Raw genomic sequence first — 20907 nt, forward strand, 5'->3', positions numbered from 1 at the left:
TCTGTCTTGCCGCCTTGAGAGAACAATAGTGTGTGGACAGAGTTTGAACTAAGTTGTGTTTCAGCTCAAACTGAATTTGAAAATGATCTGTTTCATTAGCAGCAACACAGAGTCCCTGTGGATACTGGATAACCAACATAAAAGCTTTACTCAGGCTAATTGTTCAGGAGTTAGTCACCTCTCTCTGATGGGATAATCAAAGTGTCAGGGGATTCTGTCAAGTTGATCCTCCCGGGGTTTACTGTAGCTGGGTCACAGAAATAAGCCTGCCTTTCTACAAAGTAGAGGGAAAAAAGTCATCACCAAAGAGCTGAAGACCTCAAAGAAAATCTTCCTGCTCTGGTAGGGGTCGACAATTCAGTCTTATCATTTGTAACGCCACAAAAGGTCTTAAGTTTTCTCAATGAATTATGAATCAGATCTATTATTGTCTACGTTTTTAACACAACTCTTCTTTTGACTAAGGGAAGAACTGTCTCACATAACCCCTGCGGAAAACAAACCATACACTATTCTTGTAGTTTCAGTACATTACTAATAGTTGTGAGTCATATTTTAGAATGGGGAGCAAATTTGGCCAATGTCTTCTTCCTACTAGAATGCCTGCCCTCTCTCTCATTAAACAAACTTTGCACATTGGTTCAGTCCATTGCCAAACTTCCATGACAGGCAGTGTTGGCCAGTCGTCCTGAAGGTGGCATTGTTGTAACTGTCTAGAGACTGAATCTTTGACAGTTCCAGTTGCAACAGCTTTGCAACTTGCACTGAATTGTGCACAAATTAAGTTGAATAATTAACAGGCTTTGAGTTGGTAGGATTCATATAAGAGGAAGTCCAGGAGTCAAACTATTTTCTCTCAAAAACTATCAAGCTTCTTAAAACTTTACTACACTATTTTTTCCTCAAAACTACTAGACGGCATCTTTAGACTGACTCCCACAAATGATTCAGTCGGATACTTTCATATATCGTAGATTAAGCCCACAGAGAACAAGGTTTATTGTAAACACTGATGTTAACAGCTACTGCAAATTGTTGATTCTCTATCTTTAAGACAAAAATTATGATTTATTCAGAACTATAACAAAAATCCAAAATTCTAATATGATTATTTAAAAATAATGCGCCTTCATAACCAGAGTAACAAGGTGCCATGGGTAAAACAAGCTGATTAAACATCTATATCAAGAAGTTAAAACGACCATAAAGTAAAATATATAAAATATCAATATCACAAAAAGAAAAGTTTTAGTGATGATTTAAAAGAGGACACAGACTCAGTGAAACTAAGATCATCTGGAAGGGAGGTCTAAAGCTTAGGGGCCGAAACACAGGAAGCCTGATTTGGAGCATAAGAAATTAAGAGGTCACACATATATGGTAGTGCCTGACCATGTAGGGCTTTAAAAACAAGTGATAAAATCTTCAAAATAAATTTTAAAATGAACTGGTAACCAGGAGTTATGGGCTCAATTCTGTTTGAACAAGCTAAAAGCCGTGACAGTTTGACAGTATTTTATCCTCACGTGGGCTAAGATTCACCACTGTGTTTTGGAGAGATCAGCCTTTGTGAAAATAAACTAGACATCTCTTGGTTGTCAAGATAAAGTGTATAAGGATCAGAACTTCAGCAACGCTTGTAGTATAAAGAACAATTGTATTCTTGGAACAACACACTCTGGCTTGTGACCTCCAACAGGGTCATAGAATTACGAAGATGAAGTATATAAATTTGCCCATTTTGTTATTTATGTCTCACACCCCTCTTGGCAGCTCTGCATGACAACAATGTGCCAATGGGAGCCAAGACTGTTGGACTAAGACCCCAGTGATGCCAAGTGAGCAACATACGCAGCCCTTTTGCTGCATTAATCAGATCCATATTAACTTAAGTATCACTTATTCATTATATCTGGAAAGTTCTGCTGTAAATACCCCGCTCCAGTAAATGCTACTTAGCAACTGCCTTTTCAAAGTCTGAAGTTTTATGTTTGTTAAAACTGCAGCACATCCAAGAATTACTTTTACATGTGGCTGATAGATGGACAGCATTACAAAATTATTTTACTACAGATTCAGACACTAATGTTTGGAATCTTTGGAAACTGGTATGCTAAAAAAATAAAGTCTTACAAGTACTTTCTAGAGTCCAGACATTGCTTAGTTGATAAGAATTATTTTGTCATTCTGGCTCTTCAGATCAGCCTCTTAGTGAGGAGAAATCAGGGCCTCAAATGTTGCTCCGCCCTTAATTGTATAACTGGCAGCACTTGCTGTGACCAGGTGCTTGATGAGTTGTAGTTTGGCCAAACAAAGAGCACAGTCTGCGTGGAGGAATTTCAGTGATTCACAGCTCACTGCTGAGGCATCAGGCCTGCTTATTTTTTGGCTCTTCAAATGGCGTGTCAAGAGCCTATACTTACTACTAAGATTTTAACATGTTTGGGACTGTTTTTGGTCGCAACTTCATTTTGTCATGGCAAAGGACTGACAAAGCTGAAGGCATTGGACAAATCAATGGGAAATTCGAATCTTGGCCACGTTGAAATTGAGGGTCTTGAACAGCACCATGGAAAACTCTTGATAGGCCAAAATACTGCTGAAACCAAGATCACAAAGAACCCACCGGAAGTTGACACAGATTACCAGGCAGACATGGGTATGTAAAGCTAAAATGTGTGTTTTCTTATCCTGCACAAAATGCCACATAAAATTGTGGATATGACTTTAATATTTCAGTGCATGTTGGATTTTTGTCCTTGTTAATTAAAGCTTAAAGTTGAAAGTATACCTGATTAAACATGCATAAGGTTTATTTTTAAAGGTTGGGAGCAGTCAAAGCAACACAAAGGGCAGGTTCAAGGCTTTTCAGAGCAGAAGCAAGACACTTCAACAGTGGAGCGATTACTTCAAATGGAACCCAAGGTTGAATGTACCAGAGACTCCATGAAGCTTCAGGTCCAAGATGCTGTTTCTAATCCTGGATCTCTGTTGTTTGTGGACAGGGGTACGTTCCTAGTATTAACAACACTTGATATAAGCTAAGCAGTTTTGTGCATAAAAAAAATAGTATTCTCTTTGATTCATTCATTTCAGGAAGTCGCCTGTCTCCTCTTCCCCTGTCCAAGTTGCCATCAAGCTGTGGTTACTCCTTCCAGGCAACAAGGAGAGACCTGGTTTTAGTGGCACCCTATGATGGCTGCTTTGTCGCTCTTGAGGTAGGATACTCTGTTCTGTATGAATGTTTAAGAAATGCACAAAAAACCTTGTGAATATTCTTTTGTTGGTTTCAGGAGGACACTTATGTTCTGCCATTGCGCTGGTGGGGTTTACCAGTGAAGATGTCTTGCCCTTTGATGAGGCAGCCCTCATCTAATCCTCCAATGGTCTTCTGCCATGCTGAGGGCATGACAGTTAAAACAGACTGGACCATGTCTGCTGCCTCAATAAAAGTGAAGTGTAAGTCTACATCAAACACATTCATTTAACAGCCATGTGGAAATAGTTAAATCACAATACATTGAGTTGTAAATGTGACTGCATTGAAAGTCTATGTATCTAAGTGACACATGCTTTTTGCTGTCTCGTGTAAGTGGTTGCAATGACAACCTTGAACACTCACTGTAGTAAATACAATTGTCAATTTTATCAGTTAATTCATTTTCTCAGCCTTGAGTGTTGTGACCAAAATTTGAAAAAAGTTATTTTCAAATTACTTTTGCTGGCCTCTCATTGAACATAAAATACCCCTAAGATGGTATAGTAAGTCTCATGATTGTGTTGTAACATTACTTTACAGTGTCTGGTCACTGGGTGCCACTTTTGACTACCTCATGGACATGTGGGTTCACTGTTGTTGTACAACCTGAAGGCATGACCATCAATGTTCGCTATACACCCTGCATCCAGGAAACGGTACGAAACAACATGTTAAACTCTAAAATTTCCTCCTACAAAAAAGTACTTTAAACTTGATATATTGTGCTCTAGGGTGGAATGTATACCCTGGAGCTGGCTGGAGATGGAGAAACAAAATTGTCATGTCCATCACTTACATCGGAATTTGAACCAACAAAAGGTTCAGTAAAGAACCCTAATCCACAAACAGACGCACCAGGCAAGGGGATGCAGTCCCCCACCCAGTCACAAAATATTGCTGAAAACCAAGCCATCGATCATCCTCAATTGCCTCACTTTCCTACTTACCCCAAATTCTTTTACCCTGTCAATCCAGAATCTACACTTACAGAAAAGCCTTACTCCCCTCCTGTTACAGATACAAATGTTGGTCAACAGCAACCAATTGCCCCCCCTGCAAATCCATCAGTGACTCCTGAAGGTCAAGTTCAGCAGTCCTTCTACCAGTATCTCTACTACCCCCAACCATACCCTCAGCCAGCTACAAAGCCCTCGCAGCCTGGAGCCCCTAAGGGCCAAGTTCAACAATCATTCATCACTCAACCAGAGCCTGAAAAACCAACTTCTGCTCCAAAACCACCACAACCATCAAGGCATGCTAACCCTCAGGGTCAGGTATATCAGCCATTTCCTCCCTTTCACTACCCATTCTATGCTCAACCAGAGCCTGACAATAAACCAGCCTCAGGGCCCACTGCTGCCCCACAACCACAGCAGCCAGAAGACCCAAAAAGCCAAGTTAACAGTCAATTCCACCAGTTCCCCCTCTACCCTCATCCAGAGACAGGCAAACATCTGGAAAAGCCTACTGGTTCAGGCAAGCCACAACAACCAGAGGACCCTCAGGGCAAAGGACACCAGCAATTCAACCCTTATCACTATATATACTCTAGGCCAGGAAGTAAAAAGCCACCAGCTGTGAAGCCCTCGCAAGCACCACAACCTGCAGCCCCACAGGGAAAGGTATACCCTAAGCAAGAGCCTGAAAAACAACCAGCTACAAAGCCCTCACAGCCTGAAGCCCCTAAAGGCCAAGTACACTATCAGTTCCCCCCCCAGCCTGAGCCTTATGGACCACAAGCTGCTCAAAAACCTAAACAGCCTATTGTCCCTCAGAGTCAAGTTTACCAATCATTCTACCACCCCTTCTTTTACCCCCAACCTGAGCCTGAAAATCCACCAGCTACGAAGCCAGCACAACCTCCTCAAGCCCCTGAGAGCCATATGCACCAGCCAGAGCATCAGAGTCCATCAGCTGAGAAGCCCACTTCTGCTTCAAATCCACCGCCTGAAGCCCCCCAGCCCCAAGAGTACAGGCCATTCAACCCCTATCCCTACCACCACTATGGTTACCCCTTCTACTCTCAGCCAGAGCCTACAGATCAGCAAAGTGCTGTCCCAAAGCCGACCGCTCCTGAGGGTGATACTCCAACTGTCCACAACCCCCAGCAGCCACAGTACCCTCAGTTTGTAACATTACCCCCTGTTACTTCCATAAAGGACCCTCATCAGGGCAGTTCTTCCTCCAGTGCTCCTGCCAATCCACAACCCAGTAAAGGTGGCACAGACCAACCTGTGTATTGCCCCCAATCTTGCCCATCTGGATTGTCTAACTGCTGTATACAAATTGCTTTCCATCAACACCTCCATCATATCATACCTGCAAAAGAGACTCCATTGTTCTATCCAGGTCTGCCATTTCTCCCTTCACTGGTTTCTTCTGAATTTGAACAAGGCATGGTTTCTGTTCCCCTTCTTCAGAAGTCAACTGGAACAACATTGGAAGCTTCTCTAGCTCCCACCTCTGCACATGCTTCATTGCAGTCCCTATCATCAGAAAAGGGGAAGCAGCAATTTCACCAGCCACCAGGTGGCAGCCCTGATGCCCTGAAAGGAGGTAATCCTAGCAAGCCAACAAATCAACAACCGATTCCCTTTGTACCTTATCCAGTGCACCCTTATTGGCCATACCTACCGCAACATGAGAGTCAGCAGAAGATTCCGCAAAGCCAATTACCAGCTCACTACACTATGCCCTCTCAACCACAGGCTCTGGGTAAGGGTCAAGTTAATCCCATGGTACAACACCCGTCAACCATCAGTAAGCTAGTAACCACAGAACAAAGGCCCTCAGACATTAAATCCAGTGATTCCAGAGCCCCAACATATCCTGAAGTTATAAGTGATAAACATAATCGACTTCTTCAATACCTCTTACAAAATGCTCAAGGACGTACTGATAATAACCATAGCCATTCAGCACATCCACAGCCTCTTGTTAGGAGTTTACAGGAACCTGAACATCAACCAATGACTAATGCCAATTCTGATCCCAAAAGTTATGTGCTTCTCCAACATGGCCCACCAGGCAGGGAGTCAAATGGCTTCAATAGATCTCCCCTGCTTTCCACAGACTTAATACATGATGCAAATCATCAAAGTTATAAACCACAGCATTCTCAAAGTTGGACGCCCTCACTGGAAAAACTCCAAAAACCTGAATGGTTTGGGGAAGGACTGCCTAATCCTTTCCCTGGAAATGTGAACTACATGCCAAGATTTGGTGATGGCTCAAGCTCCACGAGGCACTTCTCTGCTCCAATTGGCCCTAGTTTTGTGCCTTTGCCCCAGGATCCCTCTTCCAGTGCAGATCATTTAAAGCCTAAATTCCCTGGCTTCTGGAATCCAATGGCACCCCATACCTCAGGCCAAAGGGTTCCTCCTCATATTCGTCCAGAGGCCTTTCAACAATGGAGCTCAGCAGCTGACCAGCCAGCAGAGGGTATGTAAACATAGCTTTTTAAGCGCTTCTTATACCAGACTCTCTACTAATGTGAGTTGTTTTTTTTTTTTGCAGGATTTGGCCAACCTACTCAGGAAGAAGGTGGAAAAAAGAAATAAGTTACCTTCAATGTGAATAAAAGTTTGAAAAAGGCTTTGTACTCATCTTGATTGCTTCTAGTCATTAAAAGGAGCTTTGGGTTTCCTCACATGTGTAATGCTTACATTCTGGTGACAAGAATGGGCAAGCACATTGTGGTTTCAGTCCTTATCTTGTGTGGTGTGGGCTGCCAAGGACAACTTTTTTCCTCTCTTTGACTGACCAGTTTCAAAGTTGACAAGTATAGACTTGGTACATATTGGCTTTATATCCGCTTTGTAGAATCAGAGGGGTAATGCCCTTGTAAAACTTATTTGTCTTGCTTATTTTGTTACCATGAACTGTTACTTCCTGAACATTGACCTATTAAAGCAAATGCCACTTAGAATTACCCATTCATTAAAACTGGTCTTGGTAAGAAATACCTCCATATATATAAAGTGTATTTGTTCAGAATGTCTTTGATCTGCAAGTTGAGTAAATTAATGTAACAATTTTAGTCTGCATGTTCAAGTGACTTATAGTGTGTTGTCAAGGACTGTTTCAGAATTTTATATGATTTTTTTTCAGTGCATTGGAGATATATTAGTGGAAATGTCAATGGGTTCACGGGAATGTCCTTGAGTATGAGCCAGCACAATTGGCAATAAGCACTGTTTCGCAATTACTCTGAAATATGTGTCATGAATGAGTAAATGCCTTTCTGTTCTGGGGATTATGTGTAGATGGTTATCAGTTTGCCCTTATCATTCTTTAAAAGCTGTTGGTAACTTTATCCCTCAGTGACAATTGGTAGATAAACTTAAATAGAGGTTTTGCAGAACATTTATAGGAAGAATGATTACCCAAAGAACAAAGCTTGATCTTATGATTTATTCAACAGCACCAAAATGCTCGTCTTTACAATACTTTTTTCAAAAACCTAAGCATTTGTTTTGCAATGCATATTGCTCATACGTGATGCAATTTTAAATAACAGGTTGTTTGAAATCTTACTAGTGTTACATCTTCCTTTCACAGAACATGCCAATGTATCAGTTTAAGTCACAAGTTACACCTGTACTGTAACAGTGTAGCTGAAGGAAGCAGTAATAGAGAGTCTATAGGACATGACAACTTAAAAGAATCTGACCCTTCCCGGGCACACTGGCACGAGAACAATGTGATCAGTTTGAGATGCATGGGCAGATGCAGCAGTGATATCTCTCTTAAAAACAAGGGGGAGCTCCTTACTCCTGAAAGCATCTGAGGCAGATGTACTGTCATCAGCTGGAACAAGATCAGCAGCATCTGGAATAGGAGCAGCAGTAGCTGGAGCAGGATCAGCAGCAGTAGGATCGGCCGGAGCAGGATCAGCAGCAGTAGGATCGGCCGAAGCAGGATCAGCAGCAGCAGGATCAGCGTCAGCAGGATCAGCAGCAGCTGTGGTTGGATCAGTAGCTGCTACTGCATCTACATTAACCACTGCAGGGACCACAGGTACAACTTCAGCTGACTCTGCTGATTCTGCAGACAAAAAGCTGTTCATCTCAGGGTTGTGGATAGTTGTCAGTTTGTGGAATCTTAGACTGTGCTTGGGTGACAGGCTGCCTGTATGTACATGGACCACTGGTGGCACAGGGGGAGCTGCAGTTGCTGTGAAGTTAGCATGTGCATCAGGCATCTAGAAAGGTTAATAAATTAACACATAGTTAGAAATAATCATCTTTTAAATGTGTTAAAGTCCATGATTTATTTTTAAAGTAACATTCTGGGTTTTTGACAGATCATTTTACCAGAGTAGCAAACATCCTGCAGTCTACTGCGTGGTCAGTGGTCAGACCCTTCGCAAAACAAATACCACGTGCCTGGTTGAGAAGAAAAAAAAATCTGTTTTAAAGGGAGCTTGACAGTCCAGATTTATTATTTCAAAAACCTCTTCATTTTGTGTATACTGGGCATAATGTTTATAATGAATTATTTAAAAAATAAGTACCACTTAATGCTTAATACCGTTTAGCTATACTAAGTGTACTTACAGCCATGGCATCATTCAAGGGTACGCAGGTATCATTGACGCAACTAGCCTCAACTATAACATACTCTGCTGAATAGATCGGCCCACCGAGCAGGACCTGGAACAATGATTGAAATGTATAGATGTTCACACACACAAGTTATAATGTGCTTGTGCATAAAATCTCTCAGATAATTGAACAATGCTCAAAACCCACCTGTGACGTCATTCGCCCAACCTCTAGAAGAGTGTAAGTCTCATTTACAGTGAAATTGTTAACAGTAACCAGAGAGGCATGGACAAAGTCCAGTGCTGCAGTGTTATTTAGGAGAAGGAGGGTCGGACAGCCCAGACACATGTCCTCTGTTGATTCTATATGTCATGAAAAAAAAAACACATGCACATTTTTCATGAATGAAAGTATGAAAATGTCTTATTTTTAATAGGTGTATAATGAGAAAGTTTTACCTTCTGTTTGACATTTGAATGCTGTGACAGTCAGAACTCCACCAACCCTCTTCAGCACCACATCACAGTCTCCTTCTACTGCCTAAAGGAACACAGAGACACAGTCCAAGTATCTTAACAGCCTCTTAGGTTGGTTAAACAGGCCTATATATTTTAATATCTTACCGTCAGCACTTTGGGTCTGACTGTACAGTTGGCAAGAGGTGTAGGATCCAGTACATGACAGTCTGTCTCCAGCAGGTCAACTTCCAGGACATATGTGTCGTCTCCCATGGGCTACGGAGAGGTAGAACTTAAGATTATTAAGTATTTTTTATTCCTACAACTTTTGTGGGCGCCAAACACAGATTGTTTGAGAATATATTTCAGTATACTTTGGAGGTTCCCATAAATAACGTAAATAAAAGAATGGAAAGTGTACAATCTAAAACAAGGAAAAGAAGCTAATCAATCCCCCTTAAAATGAACTACTTCATATCTTTATTCTAACTTGCTGTGCAGGCACTATATTCCCGCTTTCCCTGGAATTTCACTACACTTTCAAGCATGGCTGATTGTTGTCTTTTCAATGTTTATTCAAACAACAACAATTACATCACATTTTACAGTTTCATTCTTCAAATTATGTGGTCATGTTTGTGGCCAATAAAAAAAAAACATGATTATTATTTTCTTATGTTTTGCATCCCATGTCTTTGGTTCCAAACTGAACAACAAGGAATGAAAAGGGTTAACTGTCACCACATATGCCTATTCCTTGAAATGCATAAACTCCAGACCTGCTGACTTACTGTGTTATAGATTTTGATATCCTCGATCCTGTTAAGAGCATACTTGTAGCCATGAGTGTGCTGGGCGTTGATATAATCCTGAGCCACCAGAGCAGCCTCCTCTGCCTCAGGGGAATCGCACTCAGGTTGCATTACATTGATCTGAGCCCACACACCCACCAGCAAAACCAGAACCACAGTTATGTGCAGGAGATTCATGTCTGTGATAAATGCACATGCAAGAAGTATCAGCGCACATAAAGGTATTGAAAAGAAGAAGAGCTTCAGCAGAATGAGGTGTATATAACTTGTACCACAAACAGGAAAAGAGCCAAGTCAAATACTATGATCGTCCCTACTCCTGCGTCACACACAGGTCGTTCTCTGTTTTAGGATTGCTGCCAAAGCAAATGTATGCTGACAAAGGCCGACAAGGGGAGAACTTTCTGGATGAAATCACTGGTGGTTCACTGTAGTGACTCATGTTGAAACATGTCCACCATTTGTGATTTTTATCGACTGGAACAAAAGTATTTTGAACCACACACTTTACTAAATGTGTCAAGCTTTGTGTAAAAACATTGTTTAAAAGCTGTCCCTCTCCACATGTCAAGGTGAGCAGGGCCCCTCTGTTAGCAAAGATTCACTGACTTGCTCAATGAACACTTTTTGGAAAGAGGATGTTTACCAACAGGGGGGGCATAGTTTAAGGTCTGGGACAGTCACCACAGCTGCTCACATATTTACTTATTGTTAGACAGTCTGCACAATACACTAATGTTGCTCCAGGTCAACAGCAAGCTGGGGAGATGTCACTAAAATATACTGTCCTCTGATCCTCAAAGGTATCTATGTTTTATTTCATTTTTCATTTTTCAGTGTATTCTTCTTTCCAGTAATTATCAGGATAATGTTTCCATGTTTTCCAGATGACTTGTAGTAAATGTATGGAGAGTCATTGAAAAGGATGTTGGGATGTCAACAAAGGTTTCCCCACATTAATTAGTTACTTGCTGTTTCATTGTGCAGACATTTTGAAATGACAATAACAATCTATATCATAAGAAAATAGTCTTAACAAATTTCCTCTATTTTCTCATTTCTAAGTCACATCTACCAGCAAAAGATCAGGAAATGACACTTATTAATTCTGTTATACAGCTGCATTACGTTTTGAGTGTTGCTGGTCAGCTTTCAAACTGACTAGATTCCTTTTTGTTTGAAGCCCTGAGTGGGCATGCATCAAAGGTTTTATTAACTCAGTTTTCCTGTGTAACAAGTTTTATTATCTTGAGATAGTGAGATGGAAATTAACCTGTTGTGGTTATCTGTTATGTGTTTTATTCAAAAATGATGACATACTGTAGGCTACTACATGAAAACAAAGAAAACACCAGAAATGAACTTGTAATCACAGAAAAACCAGCATTGTTGTCATTGAGTCTACTATCTCTCTTGATATATAAATGCTTGGATAAACTAAATATACTGAGGTGAAGAGGAAGGTGCACAACTCCTCTGCTCTTGTATCAATGAGTCCACCTGAGTCAGGGTGGCAATGATTGCAAAGCTTCTACTTGATTGGATGAAAAATCCGGGGGCGGTGCAGGGAAACAACAAACTGGCTGGTCTGTTTTGTGCCTCTAAAGGCTGTGGTGAGAGCAAGTGTTTCCTTTTAAATAAATGTTTTATTTTTTTCTTTGAAATACCTTTGTAAATATTTTTTTTCACTTTCATTTGTTTTGTGGCTGGCCTGGACTTATTTTTTATTTCTTATCTCCAACTGAAAAAATCTGAATCCTGGACGTCCATCCTTTTCACTCTCACTGCATACCATCACCAAATATAGCACTTGTTATCTCGAGGTCAGAAAAAAAAGTCAAGATATGAGAAAACAACCAGATATTACTTGTTATCCCGGATTAAAGGAGCAGTTTGGATAAAATTTAGAGATAAGCGTAGGGCTTCCATAGTTTTGGTAACTGGAAAAAAAGACAGCCTTTTTTTTTTAAATTGAGGTGTATATATATTACAGGTCACGGTGCCTCAAGAAAGCAAAAACCATCCTCAGGGACCAAACACATCCGGAACATCAAGGCAAGGCAAGGCAAGGCAGCTTTATTTGTATTTCATACACTAGGGCAACTCAATTTGCTTTACATTAAAACATTAACAACATTGGAAACATTCAGACAAGCATAAAAGAACATGATTAAAATGACAAATTTAATAAAACAGAAAAGAAAAGGAAAATTAGAAATATATTAAAAATGACATTAAAATTTTAATTTAAAGTGAGTTAAAATGAGCTAAGACAGGAAGGCAGTGGCAAATAAAAAGGTCTTAATCTTTGATTTAAAAGAGGTGAGAGTTGGAGCGGACCTACAGCTTTCAGGGAGTGTGTTCCAGATATATGGTGCATAATGATTAAACGTTGCTTTACCATGTTTCGTTCTCACTCTAGGGACTGAAAGCAGACCAGTACCTGATGACCTCAGAGGTCGAGGTGGTTCATAAAGTAGCAGCAGATCAGCAATATATTTTGGGCCTAAACCATTCAGTGCTTTATAAACCATCAGCATGATTTTAAAGTCTATTCTCTGACAGACAGGAAGCTAGTGTAGAGATCTAAGAACTGGACTGATGTGGTATACTTTTTAACATCACCTGTTTGAACTGCTGAAGAAAACAAGGACAAACAGGCTGGAAAACAGTTTATATCCAAAAGCAAAAATTGCACATAATGCTAAATAATGCAAATATAAAATGGCACTGTGCAATCTTCTGATCACTTGAATGTCTTACTGTTTAATGCTGTTATGTGTCTCTTTGTTTTTATTTAGAATTTATGTTTGTCTTTTTTTTTTAATGTTTTTATTTATTATTTTACTGCTGTTCTTTTCGTGCATCTTTTTGCACTGATAAATGGGTTGCACTTCAAATTTGTTGTACAATGTACAATGACAATAAAGATATATTGTATTGTATTGTATTGTATTGTATTGTATTGTATTGTAAATCTAAACATTATCTATGCTAAATAATTACACCCAATTAATACTTATAACTAAATATTGCCATTACGCTCCACCCTAAACGGGGGAACAATCCAACATTGAAAATACAGGCGTTGAATTTGTCCGAAATCAACAAGTATTTCCTGGTTCACTCTGATTGGTCTGCACATCAGTGACGCAATCCACATGCGTCTCTTAACGTGCATTTGATTGTGTACATGATGCTCAATGCGCTGCAGGCTGAGAGTATCAAACGAGCACGATATCGTGACTAAAACCAATAAATGAAATCCTCTACATGAGCTGGAGGACGAGAACAGAATAGTTTGACATTTGTCAATCTATAATTAATTCCTCTACGGTGTTTCAATGAGACAACGACACAGAAACGGTAAGGCTATCTGCTCACCATTTGTTACCCATGTTGTTTGCAAACACGCTGTGGTTGCTTTTCTTTGCAAAGCTCTTTACTGCTCAACACGTGCCAACAAGATAGCATGAAAGAATAGCAAAACTGTAAGCTATATGTGATCTATATTACAATCAGACTAACTCACCTTTGTGGGACACATGCTCACTGATAGTATGGGCTTTGAACTGCAAAGACAGGATGTGAAAACATGAGGCATCCACGTCCGACAGTGGTGAACTTTTACTCCAACACGAGGGAGAACCGTATTATGTTCCTACAACTGCATGATTCGGTTGGTTAATGAGGTATTGAGTTAAAGGAACAATTCAGCAAAACAAAAATCCTCAGTTTCGAATTAATTCCAGCTAAAGAAAATATTCTAAATCCATGATATCCAAGATATGGACAGAAAAGTACCAAGAATAAAGGTGCTTATCTTTGCCCAACATGGGTCCTGTTGGTGTTATATTTATAACTAAACACTGTGATAACAGGGTCCCAAGAAGTGGTGGAAAAAGTACACAGCTTCATTACTTTAGTCAAAGTATAGATACTGCATGCCAAATATTACTCCAGTAGAAGTGAAAGTTTCTCTTTCAGATTACTACTTGAGTTTTTTTACTTATTTTTTAAACCTTTATTTAACCAGGTGAGTTAATTGAGAACCAATTCTCATTTGCAATAATGACCTGGGTGAGAAGGCAACACAGGTGGCATGACAATAAATAAAAGACAAAACAAAAAACAGAGAGGACAGAACAATACAATACAAAAATATGACAGCAGTGAACAACTAAAAAGCAATTTAAAAGCAAGTGCAGTGATGTTGAGTTATGGGGTGTATTAAGTTTTTGAAAGTGGCGAGTGGAATGAGAGAGGTCAGCTTTAGGGATTGTTGCAGGGGATTCCAGTCATTTGCAGCGGAAAACTGGAAGGAGGTGCGACCAAAGGAGGTCCGGGCTTTGGGTGCGATGAGTTCGATAAGGCTACTTGAGCGCAGGTTACGGTTTGTGCTGTGAAGTTTGATTAGTGACCGTAGATATAGCAGGGTTTTACCAGTGAGGGATTTGTAAATTAATAGAGGTAAAACGAGTTAAAGTACTGAAGTACTTGCTTTTAAAATTACCTAAGTATTCAAAGTACTTCTTAAAATATCTCAAAAATCCATAAGTGCAGTCAAGTCTACATAGGAGTACATTCTGATACATCATGTTTATTTAGAAGCCATTACTTGAACTATCTAAAAGGTATACCATGGAATAAAAACAGAAACTAAGTTACTCCAAGCACAGACAACTTAGTTTGAAATGTTCAACTGGAATGAAACAAATGTTACGTAGCTCGGCATGTGTTCTCAGGTTGGATAGTGAATTTTTGTTTGTTTGTTCAGAGCTGGAAACAGGGAGAATATTTCAGAGGATACTCATCATTCTTCATTTCATAAACCACTTACACGGACTGAAGATATGGCCATGGGTGCTCATGTGGAGAATTATAGCCATCATCACCACCTCTACATGAACTGATCTGATCTGAGCGAAATGTGCTCTGTGTTTGCTCTACATTCACCCGTGTATGCCTAAACCACTGAGACACACAGAACTACACTAACACAGTTTACTGTCTAACGGAAGTGAAAGGTGCAGTCCTCAGTAGGTGCATTGTTACAATGCACCTAAAGACGGAGCAACCAGCCGCAGCATTCATGCACGCAGCCATATTGGATCAAAAATTTCATCAAGAATATATATAGAAAAGAAATGTTCATCAAAGACGACAGATTGGCCATAATTCTCCTGTCAGTCACCACCTCCACAGGGTCCAGGACTGAGCTGGCCTTCTTCACCAGTTTGTTCAAAGTGCTACTAGACACATCATAAAGGCAGCAAAGGTAAAAACAGGGTTAAAAACAAATTAAAAAATGAAAACTGAAACACCCTGCTATTTAAAAACAGTACAACAGTGCAGATGAAAGCAGCAGGGGAGGTCAGGTAAAACAAGGAAATGCCCCCCGGAAAAGAAATGTCTTGAGTTTCTTTTAAAGGAATCAGTGGTCTGCGGTGCTCTCAGATTGTATACCAAAATCAAACATGAGTACAGTTTTCCAGGATCTGTAGAGTGTTAAACAACACTCCACCACGGTCTTGTAAACGACAGAAATGCTCAGACAGACGTTGTATGTGTTTGAACTGTAATTAATAAGAAGTACTAATTCATTTGTTTGGCAAATTATTTGTCACTTTTTTAACTTTCAGATTAAAACGTGAACCATGCATTCAATAACTCATCCATTCTGTTCTGCTGCAGGTGTTTGGACTGTTCAATACTTTACTAAAGGAACCCCCAGAGATGGAAACAAAGAAAAAACTGCTGAGTAAGCTATAAAATCCTGTCCTGTGCTGTTAAATCTACAGCTTGATCAGCATCAAACACTGGTACTCTGCACTCAGCGTGCAACTACTGATCTGCCAGCTGTGATTTACAGAGAAAGAGGACCATGACCTGAGAAGTGAGGCTCCTATCACCTTGTCTACAGAAGTCAAACTAAAATCCAGATTCAATAGGAGTGCAAATCAGCTGTCTGATTTAGACCTGCACTTTCAGCAGCTGAGAGAATAACCACAAACCCATGCTCCTATGTGACCCTTCATCCTTCACTCCAATCAAAGGCTCCAACATGCATCGAACAAATAGCGACCGGAGCAGAGCAAGATGTCTCAAGAAGAAGAGGAGATTCATGTCTTCCATCAAGGGAGTTTCTCACCTCTCCAGGCGAACTAAGAGACGCTTGTATTGTAAATTACAGCTTTGGATGTGGAGGAGGCGGAAAGATAAATGCAATTTTGGGATCTATAGAACAAGGAAACACGCTTGTGCGAGCAGCCCCAGCTCTGGCTCCGGCCTCAGTGTAACCACACAATCACAAAAAAACAAAATCAAAGCTCCAGCATTTCACACGCCACATTTGAACAATTCAGATGTTGGAACCTCAACTCTTGTGAGCAGTAATGGAGAGTCAGAAGAGTCACTCAGGCGGCAGAATTCCCTGCTCAGCCAGAGCGAATCTATTAGTCCAACAGAGAAATCAACTTTCTCATGCTCCTCGCAGAACCTCCTCAAGGACACAAATGTTGCTTTAGGTAATGTCGTTGAAAATGTGCCTCCTCAAAAAGAAGACACTTTGGTGCAGCTGATTGAAATGGGCGACCCTGTAGAAGAGTGTCACACTGTCAAACCTCTTCTGACTTCAGACAGAAGTACATGTACAAATGTAAAAGAATCAAGGACTGTGCTATCAGCTCAGAGACCTGAGATTGACAGCCCATCAGGACAGTTGACTCCTCTCACTCCATGTCAGGATCAGACTACAAACAACAAAGCAGACGAGAATACCACCTCAAGAAAAACATTGTCCTCTCAAGATGATGTCTGCCTTAAAGTTCTGACTGAAGACATCCACGGTAGATTTTCTTTCTAAGTTTTTTCCCTAATTTTTGTCTCTTAGTTTTCTGTTTTTCAGGGCTGCTTGAGTTGACACTGTTTCCATGTTTTGTTAGGATTTCTGGACGACTTCTACAGCACGTATGGAAGTTTCATACCACTGCAGAAGACCGACGTGTTGAGACATGTGAAGAGGAGATGTAACGTTGATTTCAATGGCAGGTAAATCTGTCTAAACCAATATGAAAGATGCTATTCACTCTGTATGATGAAGACCTCATGACTAAAAGCAGCAACCTTTTAGTGGTCTTGCTGGGTAATGATTATAAAGGTTGAGGTTTTAGTTTAGTGTGTGTACTGTTTTGATCTGGACCAATCCGAAATATTGTGTTTTTCTACCTCTGCAGAAAAGATTTCATATCCTCGGAGGTGGCGAGATATAGATATGCTTTGGTTCAGGAACCTGCTCCCTTCTTCCGGGTGGTCTACAAGAAACACTCTCTGACCCTGGATGACTTGTCTACACTAGCAGATCAGAACTGGCTCAACGACCAGGTTATCTACCGCCTTGCTCACAAATAACATTACTTTAAAGCTGGGGTTGGTAATCAGATTTAGATCCACTTTTTGTTATACTGGTTAAAATTATCTTTATGTCCCGATGGCAATCAATACATAATGTGTTCCTAAAAAAGAGCGAAAAAAAGCTGCTATCTACACCCAGAGTAAACCTGGGAAAACACCAACCAATCACCGTTTTTGGGGTCCAAAATTTTAAACAAATCAAATCCTGTCCTGCCGTTCTGCCCGCCTTGGGTGTACATTTCCCGGGCGTGCACTCCAAGTCCTCGTTCCCTGCCTCTGCTTCCCCTGCCTCTACTGACTGCCCCTCTCGCTGGACCTTGGGCCTGTCCCCTCTGACCCGATGAGGTGCTTTGCGCACTGTAGTCTGGATCAGAGTCTAAAAAGCTCTTACCACGGGGGCTCTGACAAGCCATAGAATTAACAATTGACATTTAGTAAGTCCTACAGATTCGTGAACACATTGATCTTTAATAACCGGTCACTGTCGGCCGTGATCACGCCAACCAACAAAGCAACAATCAATGTTTAAATGAATGAAAAACTTCTCCTCTTGTCTCTCCTCTCTCCGGCTTGCACACTCTACACCTCTGATGCCTTCACTGACTGTCAACACTGTAGGAATTAAGAACATCTACACTGAACACGTTTAACAAACAGTAGAGTTGTTACAGTATTATATATGCATTATAACTTTTCTCCTGATATCGTGTCACCAGTACAACTGGATAATGCTAGCATGAAAGTTGTGAGTACTAACAATAGCCATGTTTGTTTATGTTTTTAACTTTCACCATGGTAATGTTTTGCTGAGGACCGGTTTTGAATCAGTCACGATCATATGGTCGCAAGTAAGCGGCGCTCACGCATGCAAGCAGGAGCATCGTTTTGGAGGAGCTCCAAGGGGAAGGGGTTAGACAGAGTCCTGAGGAAATTCTACATTCAAATTCATGCTAGTTTTCCGAGACTACCAACCCTAGCTTTAAGATTCTTGAGTGTGAAAAAATAACCTTGCTGGTCATGCTGAATTGATCTTGTATGTATATTTTTTTCCTTAAGGTAATGAACATGTATGGAGAACTGATTATGGAATCTGGCCATCACAAGGTATAAATGCTGTTAGGCTCAGGTTATTTTTCAGAGTTTAGCCAAGTTGTTCGTCATGATCTGAAGAATAAAAACACATCAAATTGTAATAGTTCTTTTCAAAAGTGTGTCATTCACCTCTTCAATGTCTTTGTATACATAACTTTATTCCCAGGCCTTTTGTACGTGGCTTATTCCGAGTATTTTGCACTTCTGTACTTGTACTTGTTGTTTTTAGTAGTATTTCTATCTTATTTTATTCGTCCTTCCTATTAATATTCTGATATTCTTACTTTGTCTAAAGGAGCAACTGTGATGACCGAAAAGTGATTCTGATTCTTATTTTCTTCTTTCTTAGGTCCATTTCCTCAATAGCTTCTTTCACAGGCAGCTCATGATGAAGGGATATGATGGTGTAAAGAGATGGACAAAGCAGGTCAGGTTTATGACTGATGATTTGTGATCACTTGTATCACTATAAGTGTTTGTACTATAGATTGTTATTTTCATGTGCAGATTAAAAGATGAATATATGAACTAATAATGACACTAATCGAAGTCAGAACAGTGTTTGGGGCTTTAAACTCTCCTTTCTTACACAGGTGGACTTGTTTTCCAAGAGTTTGCTTTTGGTGCCTGTCCACCTGGAAGTACACTGGTGTCTGGTGACAGCTGACATGGTCAGAAAGAAGATCTGTATCTATGACTCGAAAGGGAACGCACTTCAGAAGATCGCAAGGGTAAAAACTGAAAAATGAATGTCACTCCGGCATTTTACACACATCCTGAGAAACCTCTTACATATAAACTCCTGATGTTTAGATAATTTCAGGACATTCGCAGCCTGAGTTGGGAGATGTTCTGAGTTGGCTCTCACAACTCAAAGTACTGTTAGGGTGTGTGTTTTCAGGTGTTCACATGTTGAAGGAGGAGGAGTCTCCCCTGACTGTGTTTCTGTGTTAGAATAACAACATGTCCAAGGATGTTGCCTGCAACGTAAATACAACCGTGGGAAACAACATAATGACTTCTGAGACACCGTAAAGAAACTCTGCTCAACATGAACAACGTCATTAGCTTATCCACAACTGTAGAAAGTGTTCCAGGCTATTACCTAATGGGTTTGCACATCAGCTCACCCCAACATTGTGTTGACTTGTTTTGACCAGGGGAAAAAGTCTTCAGGGTGCTTCTTCATATATGCTGCCCTCCACTACTGGCAATAACAAGACATTTTCAGCAGTGCATGTGTCAAAGGGACTTCTATATCATATGTGACTCATTAAAACAATGTTTATTTTTATGCTTTGCTTGAATCAGAACATCCTGAAATACTTGATGACCGAAGCAAAGGAGAAGAAACAAACCGATTATGAAAATGGCTGGGCGGTATCTTTTGATGAGGTACTTTCTACAGATGTTACAATGACCTGTTATGATGGACTGCAATAACAAGTCGCATAAAGCCCCTTGACACACTGACTGACAGTCTCTTGACTCCCCCTGCTGTCCTTTTCAGAAAGTTCCGCAACAGACCAACGAGAATGACTGTGGAGTTTTTGTCTTAGAGGTACCAACATGCTTTTTTAAATATATCACGTCAATTATTGATTTTAACTGCTTGTTTGTACATTTTAACTTTTCTTTTTTTTGTCCTTTACAGTATTCTCGATGTCTTGCCCTGGCCAAACCTCTGCAGTTTTCACAGAAGGACATACCAAAGATTCGCAAAAGGATCTACAAAGAGCTCTGTGAATGTAAACTGCATGAACAAGGCTGACGAGTAACTTAAAGATGTGTGTTTGTATGGACTAGTGATGATATGTGCTGCTCTAATCCAGAAAGGAAACCTGTACCTGGCACAAGCATCTTTAAGGTGATGCGTAATGCACTTTGGGTGCATATGAAGGACCTCATTAGGAGCATGTCAGTCTTCTATCAGGTGCTCTATTTATTCTAAATCATAATCTTTGTATGATAACTGTATTCATACGAACAATATTAAAACAGCTATGTTGACCGGAGTTCACATCTACGGTGCACCAACAGTCTCAGTGAATGGACCTCCTGGCTGTCTTATAAACTGATATAAACTCATCTGTGTTGAAGGGTTTCTATTTTCTGTTCACCTTGTTCGCACATGTAAAGATAACTTGTGTATCATTTATAAAAAGTCTATTGGATGATTGACAGTGTGATCTTTGTAGAAAGGCGAGTTCTTTGAAATGGACTTTTTTTTTTTTTAGTTATCAAGTTTGCTGTGCAGTAGAAATCTGTATGTACAGTTTGAGATAAAGTTTTGAGATAAAAGCACACACTTGGTGGTTTGAAAATTT

The 20907-nt window shown here is 40.3% G+C and overlaps 3 protein-coding genes across 5 annotated transcripts; 2 read left to right on the forward strand and 1 right to left on the reverse strand.

Moving 5' to 3' along the window:
* The first annotated feature begins 2275 nt into the window (after window positions 1-2275).
* LOC117826536 (protein piccolo-like) lies at window positions 2276-6854 on the forward strand. The gene is made up of 7 exons (XM_034702656.1): window positions 2276-2659; window positions 2825-3007; window positions 3097-3218; window positions 3294-3459; window positions 3800-3915; window positions 3991-6700; window positions 6776-6854. The coding sequence occupies exons 1-7, from the start codon at window positions 2398-2400 to the stop codon at window positions 6817-6819; spliced, it is 3603 nt and encodes a 1200-aa protein (XP_034558547.1). The 5' UTR covers window positions 2276-2397; the 3' UTR covers window positions 6820-6854.
* An 810-nt stretch (window positions 6855-7664) lies between these two features.
* On the reverse strand, window positions 7665-13780 carry ahsg2 (alpha-2-HS-glycoprotein 2). 2 transcript variants are annotated; one of them, XM_034702661.1, is made up of 7 exons: window positions 13608-13780; window positions 9429-9539; window positions 9264-9345; window positions 9013-9167; window positions 8818-8913; window positions 8575-8646; window positions 7665-8462 (listed from the first exon to the last, which is right to left on the reverse strand). In XM_034702661.1, exons 1-7 carry the CDS (start codon window positions 13677-13679, stop codon window positions 7917-7919), a joined length of 1134 nt encoding a protein of 377 aa, XP_034558552.1. In that variant the 5' UTR covers window positions 13680-13780; the 3' UTR covers window positions 7665-7916. The 2 variants fall into 2 exon arrangements, with proteins under 2 accessions (XP_034558552.1, XP_034558551.1); XM_034702660.1 differs by lacking the exon at window positions 13608-13780 and adding an exon at window positions 10055-10557.
* LOC117826538 (sentrin-specific protease 5-like) lies at window positions 13231-20886 on the forward strand. 2 transcript variants are annotated; one of them, XM_034702659.1, is made up of 11 exons: window positions 13231-13441; window positions 15770-15836; window positions 15948-16923; window positions 17020-17125; window positions 17311-17458; window positions 18545-18592; window positions 18930-19007; window positions 19174-19311; window positions 19892-19975; window positions 20091-20141; window positions 20235-20886. In XM_034702659.1, the coding sequence occupies exons 3-11, from the start codon at window positions 16092-16094 to the stop codon at window positions 20349-20351; spliced, it is 1602 nt and encodes a 533-aa protein (XP_034558550.1). In that variant the 5' UTR covers window positions 13231-13441; window positions 15770-15836; window positions 15948-16091; the 3' UTR covers window positions 20352-20886. The 2 variants fall into 2 exon arrangements, with proteins under 2 accessions (XP_034558550.1, XP_034558549.1); XM_034702658.1 differs by having other exon boundaries at window positions 15770-16923.
* The last annotated feature ends 21 nt before the right edge of the window (window positions 20887-20907 follow it).

The sequence above is a fragment of the Notolabrus celidotus genome, chromosome 15 (genome assembly GCF_009762535.1).
Source record: "Notolabrus celidotus isolate fNotCel1 chromosome 15, fNotCel1.pri, whole genome shotgun sequence".
In the NCBI taxonomy this organism is placed as follows: domain Eukaryota; kingdom Metazoa; phylum Chordata; class Actinopteri; order Labriformes; family Labridae; genus Notolabrus; species Notolabrus celidotus.

Coding starts and splice junctions, on each gene's coding strand:
- LOC117826536 (XM_034702656.1), top strand. CDS start 2,398: ATGGCGTGTCAAGAGCCTATACTTACTACTAAGATTTTAACATGTTTG. Junction 3,008..3,096: donor TCTGTTGTTTGTGGACAGGG/GTACGTTCCTAG, acceptor CATTCATTTCAG/GAAGTCGCCTGTCTCCTCTT. Junction 3,460..3,799: donor TGCCTCAATAAAAGTGAAGT/GTAAGTCTACAT, acceptor ATTACTTTACAG/TGTCTGGTCACTGGGTGCCA.
- ahsg2 (XM_034702660.1), bottom strand. CDS start 10,252: ATGAATCTCCTGCACATAACTGTGGTTCTGGTTTTGCTGGTGGGTGTG. Junction 9,540..10,054: donor ATATCAAAATCTATAACACA/GTAAGTCAGCAG, acceptor ACCTCTCCGTAG/CCCATGGGAGACGACACATA. Junction 9,346..9,428: donor TCAGACCCAAAGTGCTGACG/GTAAGATATTAA, acceptor GTGTTCCTTTAG/GCAGTAGAAGGAGACTGTGA.
- LOC117826538 (XM_034702658.1), top strand. CDS start 16,092: ATGCTCCTATGTGACCCTTCATCCTTCACTCCAATCAAAGGCTCCAAC. Junction 17,459..18,544: donor AGAACTGGCTCAACGACCAG/GTTATCTACCGC, acceptor TTTTTCCTTAAG/GTAATGAACATGTATGGAGA. Junction 18,593..18,929: donor TGGAATCTGGCCATCACAAG/GTATAAATGCTG, acceptor CTTCTTTCTTAG/GTCCATTTCCTCAATAGCTT.